We start from the raw sequence: 13,602 nt of genomic DNA, 5'->3' as shown, positions 1-13,602 counted from the left end.
TTTTGTACTTTTTTTTCCAAATGGAATTGCCTTGAATAGAAAGAATACTTGCGTAATTCGCAAATTAAACGCATATTTTGCGAATGATGAAATTTTTACCGTTTACTCAAGGGCACATTTTCTTTCTTTCAAGTTGAACTTTTACGTTTCTCTTCAGGGTTTATTATTCTGCAAGCTTAATTAACCTTCCATGAAGTGCTGAACTTCAATTTCAAGAAGTAAATATTGGTTAAAAAACTACAAAGTAATGTGAAATTTTTAAATTTATTATTATTAAAACAGCCATTTAGTTTACCGTTTAAACTTATTTTTCTTTTGGAATTTGAGCAGCAAATATTTATTTATCGTGCTACAAACAAATTTTGCTGATGAAGACCGAAATATTTTTGATTAATATTTATTTTAAAGAGGAAACTTTTAAATTTTCCTTGTTTTAAATTTTCCTTGCCTTGTTTTGCAAGCAAAAAGTTTGACGTTTAATTTGCTAGTTTCATATCTCTTATATTGGCGGTTTTTTTAATAAAAATCAGCAATTAACAGTATCGGAAAAAAATCTTTACAAATCTTTTTGTTTTTATTCTCTACTTTTTTAAAAATAATTTTTATGATATTAGACATTGTTACATATTAGAATAATTAAAAGATAATTCCATCGATAAAATCCGTTGTTCATTTCACAACAATCTTAAAAAAAGGTTACAATCGTTAAAAATTAAACTTGTTTTTTTTTTTTAACCAAAATTCTAAATTTTTCTAAAACAATGATTTTATAGATAGAAACTGCCAAAATAATACAATTTATCCAAATCCCAATTGACAGGGCTCACATTTTTATCAATTTATTTATTATTTTTTTCGTTCAAATATCAGATGATATTTATACGTTTTATATTTGACTTTTTTAGCCCAAAGTCTTAATTTGCTCGCAAAGTTCAAAGCCCCGAGTGCATCTGGACAAAAATAAATATCACAGGAGGCCGCGAGCGCGCGATAAGCACATTAGTCACGGAGCGGCGGAGTCGAAAATGATGCTGCGCTGGCAGCTGACAGCCCTAATAAGTAATTAGCATACGTACAAACACACTTTCCCGGCGTCTCTCGCTGCTTCAAGACAGAAACAACCGCTCGGCGCGATAATTATATGCAAATTCAACAAACGGCAAATAACGAAACCGAATATTAAATTTTCACTCTGAGCTCATCTCTCGTCGGGAGCAAAAAGTAGAGCCGGTCAAACTCGCATAATGAAAAAAAAAACGCTGCTTATCACTGCAATAATAAAAGGGGCGGAGCGCGAAAGGGGAGCTGCTCTCTTTTTTGTTGATATGCAAATCAAACTCGAGGATCATCTCGGCGCGCCTCAAGGTGAGCAACTTTTCGTTGACAAACATACCCTAAAATTGTTATTGAAAGAGAAAAAATTAATGCGCAAAATATCACCTCAGGTCTTGAAACCGTTATTTGGATTTCAGCGAATCGCGACGCATATTATTAGCCGTTTGCCCCTCAGTTCACTCACAGTCGTTGTTGTTGCTGACCTGCAGAATTAGTTTGGATTTCTTTGATCGTGCAAAGGAAACGAGAGAAAAAAGCCGGCATTCATTAGCGGCTTCGACCAAGTAGGTCAGATTTGAGGAAAGACGCGCAGACATTCAACCGGTCGCCTGCAATTAATTGAACTGCGCGCGCCGAGTGTCTTGCACTTAAAAGGAATTATCTTTTATTGATCTATTGACGAGATGCTCTCGCGGGACTGGTTCGATTATGTATTTGCCAAGTTGCTGAACAAGAAGAGAACACGCGTGGAATTGATTGCTTGAAGTGCACTTGCGTTTTATATAAGTTTATCGATCAGAGTTATATTTAAATTGGCAGATGGATTAAAATATTTAAAAATTCGTTGTAAATATATACATTAACCTTATTTACACACATTTTTATTTACATAATTACTGATTAATATCTTTAAGTGATTTTTTTTATTTGTTATATAATTATATTTTATAAATCAGTAAAAAATATAATTTGTTTACGTTTCTTTGTTACCAGCATAAAAAATTATGACAAAATTACTGTAAACATTATGACTTATGACATCTTTTAGATAATTATATTTATTTATCGTATCTGTGGCATATTCTTTAATTAAGAATTGTGCTGTTAAGTGCACTTTAGTTTGAACAAAGTATTCCAATAACTACATATTAATGATGATATTTGTTATGATGACATAATTTAATATTTTCTCAACTTGATCACGATATTTTTTAATATTGTATAGATTTCGTCTACAATGACCCTTGAATTCATGAAAGTTTTAGATATTTTGATTAATTTGTTTGTTGGTGACAATAGAATAGCATCAAGTATCTTGTGTTTTTTTCCTGAACTGTGATATTAGAGCTATTAAATTGTTTTATAATTATAGAATAAAAATACTTTACCTTCTAAACAACAAAGTCATTGTGTTATTCTATTGAAGATTGAGTTGACTATTACAAGTTATTGGAAAATGAATCAATTTCAAGAGCAAAGTGAACATTCCGTCGTAGCACCAATTAACGCGGCACTTTGCGTGCGTGCGAGGGTCTGTTCAAATGAAGCAAAATAAACGCGAGTGAAGAATGCCAGAAGTCGTGCGTTGTGTAAATTACACTCTTTCGACTGCAGTTTGCTCACAGCTCGCCTGCGCGCGGAGTGAAAGGTTACAAACATTTATTGCTGTCTCGTCTTTTTTCACCTGTTTCTCGTGTGTATAATTCGTGTCCGTCGGTGCCGGCGTCTGACTGACGTATATTTTAACCCTTTTGTGGAAAGAGATGCACACCAGGGCCGCCTAATGGTGTGATTACGTACCGTGTACGGACGCACCGAATGCGCCGACTTTCTCTTCCTTTTCATTTCATGCACCACCGAGTGGAACGCAAATTTGCAAAGCCTTTATTTGGTTTTGAATACATTATGTAGCTGACACGTGAAGCTGCACTTTCCGTTGGGTGAAAGACGAAAAATAACAAGTGAGGAGAGAAAGAAGGGCCGCAGCTGGGCGTTTTGTATACTTTTGATGAATGTCGGCCCTGCAAGTTCTAATGAGAGGGACACTCACTTATAATGTCAATAAAGTCATTGTTTGATTGAGTATGAAAGAAATCTGGCAAACAATCGCTAGAATTCCATTCACCAATAAATAAATAATCGTAATTTCTGCTTCTTTATCATTGAATTCATATTATAAAAGTTTTAAATTCCACCAATTTCTAATAATAAAATCAAATTTATAATATTAATTGAAATTTCTAATAATAAACTCAAATTTTGCAATATTTATTGAAATTTTTCCAATGAAATTCCAACAAGAAATACTGATTTTGAGTTCATTTTTTTTTGTCCTCTCAACTCTGTTGGGGATTTTGGGGCCAACTGGAAACCAGTTCTCTAACCATTGTAACATCTCTCTTACTCTCACGAGATTCGTTCCGGCCAAAATAATAAATAATTAATTCTGGTTTGGGCAAGCGGCCGGCGTCGCCGCCGCGGCGTCCCCTTTTAATACAGTGTCCAGTGAGCACCGGTTCCCACTCGCGCATTGTTCTCCGTATTTGGGCCTGGTCACACCGCCTTGTACGATGTTTGGCAATATTTTTAAAAAAAAAAGTGGCGAACACAGAGTTGACAATGAGGTAAACATGTCGGTGGCCGCAAAGTTTCGCGGATTTGGCGTCCACTTTCGCAATTTTACTGTAGCCACTCTCACGAAACTGGATGGAAATTGACCTTATTAAGAAAACAATTATTAATTTTTTTTAAATTACTCTCGAGATGAAGAATATGATGGATGAATAAGCTGATTCTTTTATTTTGTCAATTATGGAAGTTTAAATTAAATTGATTAAAATATACCCTTTTGGTTTTCATCAGTCAATATAATTAAAAAAAAAAAAGATTTTTTCAATATTTTATATTAATTATGGTAGAAAAAAAATGCCAGTCATTATAGTCGGCTAAAAATTTACAAGATTGGCATTCATTGAAAGAGACCTGGGTGCTTCATCCATCCTTTCTTTCAATTCGCGGGAGACTTAATTAGCAGCGCGAAGGGTTTGCCGAAGGTGATTTAGAGAGGGCCATCATCGCCCGGCGGGGTCATTGGCCGCGGTGGCCGTTCTGCGTGCGCTGCTGAATCACGCCGCGCTGCTTTTCGAATCGCGTGCCGCCGCGGCCTGGGAATGACACACGGGCGGTGGCAACAAGCACTCTTTTCATCAGCCCAACTTTATCTCTTGACCCTTTATTGTGTCTGCGACGAGCCGCCGCAACTGATAAAAAGTAGTGCGGGCTTCCGTGATGCAGCTCGACCGGCCTTTCTTTTGTCCGCGCGCTTAATTAGAATTAATTTCGGGTGCGCTGCCGCGTGGGACAAAAGAGGGCGTGATGCTCGTGTCTGAAACAAGAGATGCTGGAGAAAGGGAGGAGGTTGAATTTTTTTAAAATTTGTATAATTCTCTTGTCCTAAATTGCAAGAATAATCCATCATCTCTTAAGCTTTTTTGTATAGCATTTTTATAAGTGCTAGAAAATTTAACGTTTTTTTTTATTATTTTCAAATAAATGAAAAATGAATCATAAATCATTATATTAAGGATTATTCTAATCAATTGTAATGGCTAGCCTAGGCTGAGCTATTGTTGATTAGTTAATTTACAATTTATGGATATTTTAAGGGCGGCTTGAAGAAGGCACTGTAATTGAGTGACATCTTTTCCAATATTTCAATGTTAAATCCATACAAAAATTTGATTCAATCATTTTAGATCATTAAAAAAATTAATTCGCCCGAGTTTTATGATCTAGAATGAGAAATATTTTTTCATTTGTAGAGTATAAAATATCGTCTCTATTTTATTAAGTAAATAACCTCTAACTATTTAGTTTATAAGTTTTTAAACTCTATATCACTAACTCAAATCCCCCAAATTTTCATTAATGTATATAATTTAATAAATCATCTAAGGTTTCGGAAGTCTCTGCCACCTAATATACCGAAAGAAATTACATTTTCATATTCATTTCAATCTAAACTTACTCCTTGCAATTACATTTATAAATTTTTTTTAATTTTAATGTAAGATTCCATTTTTCACATTTTTTTGAAATAATAAAGGAAGCATTATGTTTTATGTTTCATAGTATTAAATTTAATTTTAAATATAGTTAAAACTGTAAAAGTAGGAAAAATTCTAAAAATGATGTAACGCTTTTTGATTTATATAAAGATTAAAATTAAAATAACAAACTTTTAAAGTGCTTTTTAACTTGAGTTTAATTCATTTGACTCTTAAACCTTCAACTACCTCTCAAGAACCAACTTTCGCATCCTCGTTCACTTTTGCCTAATTAAATTCAACAAGCAGATGCGTTTTGCTCGCCAAACAAAAGTACGTTCGTCTTCCCTTTCACTGTCGTTATTATTTCTACTAAACATGTGTGTGCATATGCGGTGGGCCTGGTTAATGAGCACTCATTATCAGTCATTTGCCACCAGGCAACAATGCGAAGAAAGTTCTCAACTACTTTTCCCACCAGCTGAATTCACACAGCAAGAAAATAACGAAACAACTCGGTCAGGTGTCAAAGCGAGTGTCGCGCGGCTTGTTTTACACTCGGCTGGCGGCGACCAAAGATTAATTTGTCAGCGCAAGTGGGACAAAGTTGGCTATAGATGACGTCTGTGTATAATTTACTGCAAAACTGACGGATCACATTAACGCATGTCTAATGATTAGCGCTCATTACCTTTCATTTTTATAAACGGTGAGGCCTACTTGAGTATACGACGAGAGACGAGAAGCCTCTCTTTCAGTCCGATATTTATTTGTTTGGATTAGAGCAGGGAATTCATAATATTTATGCCACGAGAGTTTATCCTCGGTGCTGCCGTTTTATCGCTTGAATTTCAATAACGCTTCGCGCAGTAGTAGTTCAGCCACCATATTCTATAACTTTTATTATTATATGAGACAAAATCGCCGCGCGCGTGGTGACAACCTTGATGAAAGTGTAATTTTATGCGGCACGCTCTTAATTTATGCACTTTCCTGCATTATCTCCGGAGATATAGAGCTGATGGGAAATGTATTGCCTTGATTTTTCTGCTCGTTGCTTTTTTAAGGATTGTTCTATGGAACAATGTTCTCGGTGGTCGCTGCATAAAATGAGCGTATTTTAGCGTCGATTTATTTGATACTATTCAAATTGGAATTATATAGAAGTTTAATGAAGAGCACAGCCTTGGATGGAACAAAATAGATACAACCTTAACATAAATGCGGGTTGTTCTCTTCGTGCAATACATTTTTATGTAGTTTTGTTAAATTATTGTATAATACGCAACAATTTTATATGATTTAGAATGGCATTATTTAATACACAATTAATTTTTTTAAATTTAAGTTGGTGATTTCATATTTTTCTAAATAAAAAATGTCTTCTCCAGTTATAATTTTCATTGTTGCATTCGGAAAAAAGGAAAATTTTATTAATTTAAATCATAATTAAAATGCCAAATTTGAAGGTCTGATACTAAGGTTTTTGGGAAAAGGTTTAATTTTTACCACAAAAAGCATTTTGAACCTTGAGAGAATACATCTTGCTAGGCAGCAGCTTTCTTTTAATCTGTTTTTTCAATAATCTACTTTGAAAATTCAAATCATTAAAGAAAAGAAGACACTCTTCCAAATTTCAAATGATTCGTTTAATTTGATTTGAAATAAGAACATATTTGAAGAAAAAATTCATTGCACATAATTATTTTAATTTATTTATTAAATATTTTAATAAATCTCAATCCAAGGTAACCAATCTCCAAAGTATGTTATGAAATTTGAGCCCACAATCTGTTTTTTTTTATTATCAAACTGCGGACAGGTTGCGCAAGTTGCTGGAGAAATGTGGTACCTTCCTTTTTGTTATTACCGCACGTCGCGGATATCTATCTGGACGGCGACCAAACCCGGTTGGTTTAGCTCGGCAAACCTCCTTCACCTCGAGAGACGCAAATTCACCGCACGCTCCTTCTAGAATTTCAAATATTCTGTTGGATGTGTGTCCGTGCGCTGCGTGTTTTTCTGGCTTCGCTTATGTACTTTTTATCGAAAAGGGGCCTCCTCTCTGTTGAAACGAGATCCGGCTGCTTTTCCGATGGATTATTTATATACACCACGTTGCACCTCATGTTCTCTGCCAAAAATGTTGAATTTACTGCGCAATTCAGAGAGAGGTGTGCAAAAAAAGAAGAAAAAATGTTTAAAATGAGACTTCCATGAGGGAAATTGTTTTTTTTTTAGAATTAGAAATTGGCGAAAAATATTCCATTCACTCGAAGACTTTAAATATGCTTTACTTTAAAATAAATAAACAAGGAGCAGTGATTTCAAAAATTAGCGGAATATAATTTTTTTTCAGTTTTCTAATAAAAATAATTTTTTAATCAATTTTACAAATTGTGTCACCCTGATCCAAAATATCGAATTTTCAGTCAAGGTTCATAGAACTTTATTCGGACTTTTTCATGTACACAAAACTTAAATTCACATTTTTTATCAAGTTCTGGACCATCTTTAGCTTAAAAAGATTTAGATATTGATTTAAATATTACTTTTTGGGAACAGCTGACTTTTGAATTACAAAAAAATCACCAAAATGAGTTTGATAAGAATTATGATGCGATGCATTTCCAACATAATTATAGAAGCAAAGCACAAACTGTTTTCACTTTTCCTCTCCGCAAACCAAAGTGCCCTTTTGGGTCACGCGATTTGTGGCTTTGATATCTCAACCGACGGAAGAAAACTAAGAAAACAACCTGCATATTATATCCTTCGAACAGAGACGCGTGCATCTTGTAACATTTCCTACAATTCCCTTGACCGAACAAAATAAATAAAAACCACGCTCAATTTTCCATCATTATAAAATAAATCGACGCTTTCGTTTTCCATCTCTCATCATCCAGCGCAGGCGTTCTTATAACGTGAAGTGATCAGTTCTTGGTGCTAATTATACAGCAGCATTATTTGTTTTCAAGGCGGTTCCTTTCTCAATAAGTTAAAAGTACCACTCACGCATAATATAAAATAATAATATAATAAAACTAGCCAGAGAGAAAGATAAACCGCCCCAACTCTGGCGCGGAGATGCTCCGTCGTATGCATTTTATGCTCTTGAAGAGAGAGAAAATTCCCACTACATTATTTTAATTGACCTTCACGCTGATGTGTTTTTCTTCTTACTCCACAGGACGACGAGCAGCTCGTGAGATGAGGCTCAGTCAGTGTTGTCGCTAATGGTGTTGAGAGAGGATGCTCAGCGTACAGTGATGTGAAGTGAACAAAAAAAAGTACAGAATGGCGGAGAACGCGGCCAGGGCCTCTTTTCGCAGGGGCCGCAACGAGCCCGCGTCCAGGAGGAGCAGCAGCGCCGACAAGATGCTGCCCGCGTCGCCGCCCGAGACCAGGTCAACTGTAAACAAGGTAAGGTCGCTTTTGCTTACGAAACTTTGTGTCATTTGTTTGTTCGCCGCGGACGAGAACATTTATTGTTATAGGAATAGATAAAACCAGAGGAAGTTTGAGTTGGAAACGCTCTCAACTTGTATCATGCATCGCTTTTTGGTTGTCAACGCCACATTCCCAGAGATAATTCGTCTCTTTGCTTAGGCTCTAAATGTCATGTTAGCTCATGTGACGTGCCGCAATCTAAGATTTATTGCGTTGGAGAACAATTCTAATCAAAATAACTCTCGAAAAGGCCGTTATTTCATGAAAATTTTTCATATAAAACAGCTTAAATTTTTCAGCCTAAACAAAAAAATTTATTTCGTTTCACATGAACTATTAAAAATTGATTGGAAATCATAGAAAATTTGAATTTTTAAAAAATTAATTAAATCTTGTTCATAAAATATTGTAATGAAAAGAAACTCGTGCTTCACATATTTGAGCTGGGAAAAAAGCAATGAATTTATCAAACGATTTTTTTATGAATCAAATGTACACCTTTTTTTTAATTTTGATAATAACAATTTCAGTCGCTTCAAGAATTTTAGAATTAATTAAAAAAAAAACTATTAAACATGTTTATATACATTTTGTAATTTTCTTCTGCTCTTTAAATAAGGATTTATTATTGAAATAGTCAAATCTGGTTGTTTAAACAATAGTTAAAATTTCACAACTATTTACTATTAATTTGTTAAAATTGAATCTTTTGCTGTAAAGACTTGATTTGCCTCTGTAAATAATTAATTCTAAAAAGACAGAGGTGCAGAATTATTTTCTTTTGAAGTAAAGATTATCGAAAATATACTAAAAAAAAAAAAATCGAAAATTACTTTAACCTTAAAATTACAACCGTTTTATAGGGAGAAAATGTCTGAAAATAATTCCTACTTTTCTTTAAACAAACAAATTTTGAACAATTTTGCGAATTCCTGAAATAATACAAGGTAATTTTGACAAAACGAAGCATTACCAAATAGATTAATTCATGTTTTATTTATTATTAAATTATTATTTTTTTCTTTCAAAAAGTACCCACGTATTTTGCCGCAAAGCCAACGCCATGACGCAATCATGGGACAAGTCAATCAAAACGCGATTTAGTCTCGGTCAGACGCCAATTATCTACGGCTTCCACAATCCGCTTACGCCATTATTTCGTGGCCCGCCGCACGCAATATTGGCGTCGACAGTTGGAAACCCCCTGAAATCCCCCAGAATTATTTACTTATTTATTGAAACGACCATTTGTCGAGCGGATGCACGTCAATGGCCTGGAATCAAAAATCAATCCATTGTCGACCAAATAAGGTAAAAGCACGTTGCAGCAGCCGCGAGACCAGTCGGACGAATGCACGCCGTATTTATAGCAGGGCTAGGGTGTGTATTTACTGAATAGGGGCAGATGGTTTGCGTCTGCGGCAGCCGCCGAACGCGGCGGCAATGCTGCTAGTTGTAGCACAAACTGAACGTCAGACAATAGCGAAACGACTATTTTTCACTCGCAGACTAGACGAGTCGGCCCATCAGCGCCGATTGGAAATATTTATATGTCCGGCGCAAAACTCCCTCTCTTTTTTGCAATGGCTATTCTCGGATTGTTTTGAAACGAGGAATGCGCAAAAATGTGTGTGTAAACTGCGGCTGAGTGTGATGTTTATATTTAGGCGCACACGTCCCTGAGCGCGGCGAAACAATAAAATTTTGCCGAGCTGAAACTGTTCGCGACAGGCGCAGGAGCAATTTGTTCAGCTCCAGCATTTTTTTTTATTTTTTATTTTTTTTTTGCAATAGAAAGCTACAGCAGAGCTACAGTTTGAAAAACGGATTGATGGCTGACATTTGACGCGAAAAAAATCGAGAAATAAAAAAATAAAGAAATATCATTTGATTTAAAAAGTTTTTACACTGAATTCTAAATCAATAAGATAAAAATTGAATTATGAACAAATATTTTTAATTATTTTACTATTAAAACTATTATAAGCTGTTTTAATATTGCTTTTACATAATTATAATGTAGTAAAAAATTATCCGACTGGTGAAAAGTGTTTAAAAAAGAGTTCAATTTAAAATTTTATTTCCACGTCGAAGTAGTAATTTTTAATCAAAAAATATTTCAGCAGATAATTTCTTTCTAAGTAGGGCCATAGGTTTGAAAGTTTATTTAGAGATGATTCAAATTTATTTAAGTTTATATCATGCCTGCAATGATTTTCAACTTTCCATTATTTAAGTGGTCATTAAAAATGTAATTAAAAAGCTTTGATGGTTTAAAATATGCAAAATATGTACTAACTGTAGCTTTTGTCAAACAATATGAATTATAGTAGGAGCAAAAATTGTAAGTTTGCATTGGAATGTAATAAATTTGACAGTCTTTTATTATGAAACTGAATATTTTTTGTAATTTATCAATTCTGCTAATTTATTACTTAATTTAAATTTAAAAAATCCCAAACCAGCAGTTTATTTTACATCTCCCTAAGCTGATTGTCAAAAGTTCAATGTACTTAATCATCAGAGTGTGCAAAGGCAATTTTCACCTCTGTCGCCGCTGTCCGAACGAACTTGTCGCTTTCCCGCCGCGTCTTGATTGATTTTCTGGCCGTGACTCGGCGCTTTTTCCGCTCGACTCCGTTATATCGTAGCATGCCCTTGCATGCTAAATTAACAATTAAGGCTCCCACCCAGCTAGAGATATCTTTTGCGTCGCAGCTGCAATGAACAAAAAATCGCTTTGCTCTCTCGGTACTTACAAGGACAATCAGCATCGCCTAAAAACCGAAAGCCTGCTCTGCTGTCAGATCTGTGTCGCAATAAAATTGTGCACGTCGCTCTGAATTTCCGTGACGAAGAAAGAGCGATCGAGGGTTGAAAACGTGACACACTCGGTAGCCGACGGAAAATCCATTTCTGTTTCTGTCAGGTACTCTGAGAGCTGCAGAGACAAACATCAAGTCGTGACTCATGTGACATAATTGATGACTTCGCGTCGAGAAATATGAATAACTGCAGCCGCAATTAGAAAATTTTCCCCACCTGGAGCAATTTTTCATCCCGGAACGAAAATATATTAAAAAAATTAAAATAGAGAAGCCTTTCTGCTCGCAGACACCGACCTACCCCTCTGGCTGGCTGGTTAACCCCCTTTAAATAATGATGTGTCTCGCTGACACACAATAAAAGCAGCCGATTTATTTTCTCTGCGTGATGTCGTAATCCAGCCAGGGGACGAAAGTTACAGTGTCGCGTTGCCTCATTATCATAACACAGACATTATTTAGGCGCGCACAATGCTCGTGTACTCTCGGTTGTATACATTGTCAGAAAAGGAGGGGAGTTTCGGTTGTTCTGTGCCGCCCCTCACACGGACCATTTCGCCGAGAGCGGATTTTTTATGCCTTTTCTCAATCAAAATCGGCGGCGCGGAAGAATCTGCGTGCTGTGCAAACGGGCAGTGAAAAATCGACCATGTTCAAATATTTACTGACAACGAGAGCAATTTATTTATCGCACCCTTTCGTCTTTGTGATATAAAATTTGAAGTCGATTTAATTAATGAATAGACTGGTGAAATAAGTCTCTAGAAGCAGAGATATTTTAAAAATAGTCATTTTGAAATTTTATTTAAAAAATAAAATAAAATTTCACTTTCTTCTACAATTTATGAACAAATGGACTTGAAATAATGAAACATATAAATGAAAATATTGAATGAAATATAAGACAATCAAATTGGGCAATGAATGAATAAATTGTGGCGTGATTATAAAAAAAATAAAAATACTTGGAACCAATATTTAAAAAAAAAAAAATGTAATGAAAATTTTAGTTCACATTATTTCATAATTAACAAATTTAGTACTATTTAAAATTGTTAAAATTATTTTACATTTTACTTTTATTGTTTTGTGTATTAACTTTATAATTTGTAAACAATTTGTTAATTATCAAATGACCTTATAATTAATACGCCAATGATTGCTAAAATTGTATTGATTTTATATAATGTTGGCCTCCCTTGTAATCTAAGTAAACTGTTTTTAATGCAAATTAAGTCTGAACAAGTCTAGCGAATAGCCATTTTTTTATTATAAATACTTTAAATTATATATTCTCTATGATTAAACTTTAACAATTAATAAATATAATATTATTAAAACCTTTCAAAGATCATCCAATTTTCAAAGTAATTATGATTTTTTGCACTTCCCTTTCTCGCGAGTCGGGACGCGTCGCTTGCTGCGAGAGGGTTTTCTTTCTTACGCCAAATATATAAAGTGCACGCCAAACTCGTTTGCGCCGGTAGCCGATGGTGTGTATAATAAAAATCGCGGCTGCCGTGAAGGAGCGATGCCTTGGCTGCGCAGAGTGGAGAGGACGCCAATTGTGAATTACTCTCAATTACTACGTATGTGAAAGAGCTGCCTGAAGGACCCTCGAGCGCACAATGCACAGATAGTCGGCCCGTCGAACCGAAGAGAAAGACAAAAAACGCACACTCCTCTCGAGACGCATTCACAGCCTTTGAGGCCTTTCGCACCGATTTTATTATGGGAGAGAAGAGCGAAATTGAGAGAAAAACCAACGGAGCAGGAGAGAAGAAAAAATACATTGATGATTCCTCAGAAAAGTTATCACGGTCGTCATAGTGCGTGATTGCCAGGCAATACGGACGCACGTTCCACGAACGTGTTGCAGCGCAAATAACAATTCCTGTTTTGTTTCCTTACATAATTTGCGCTTAAATGACACATAATGAGAGGCACAAAATCGTAATCGTCATTTTGCGCGGAAAACTATTGTGCGACTGGAGAGTAATTTTGGAATCTAACAATCGTGATAATCTCGCGGTCGACCGAGCCAAGATTTTTGTTTTTGAGAGTAAATAAATGAAAGTCGGTTCACCTCCCAGCGAGGAGCAATAAATTTATTTGCGAGTAATTTTGAAAGTGAGCCAATTGTTGGCCGCTGCAATTGACGAGTAATGAATGGCTCCGACAATGATTTCATTTCCGTCTTTCTTTCAGATACCGATCATTAT

At 35.2% G+C, this 13,602-nt stretch overlaps 1 protein-coding gene across 6 annotated transcripts in view; it reads left to right on the top strand.

Moving 5' to 3' along the window:
• LOC132193357 (rho GTPase-activating protein 23) overlaps positions 1 to 13,602 on the top strand; it is a 98,153-nt gene that overhangs the window by 3,814 nt on the left and 80,737 nt on the right. For all 6 annotated transcript variants that reach the window (XM_059613983.1, XM_059613981.1, XM_059613980.1 and 3 more), the window contains exon 2: positions 8,296 to 8,528. In XM_059613983.1, the coding sequence (XP_059469966.1) occupies positions 8,403 to 8,528 (126 nt within the window). In that variant the 5' untranslated portion in view covers positions 8,296 to 8,402. The remainder of the gene's footprint in view (positions 1 to 8,295; positions 8,529 to 13,602) is intronic.

This window comes from Neocloeon triangulifer, unplaced genomic scaffold, assembly GCF_031216515.1.
Source record: "Neocloeon triangulifer isolate White Clay Creek 2 clone unplaced genomic scaffold, ASM3121651v1 ptg000004l, whole genome shotgun sequence".
In the NCBI taxonomy this organism is placed as follows: Eukaryota; Metazoa; Arthropoda; class Insecta; order Ephemeroptera; family Baetidae; genus Neocloeon; species Neocloeon triangulifer.
Note: the sequence above shows the minus strand (reverse complement) of the source record. Positions and strands in the feature narration are given on the sequence as shown.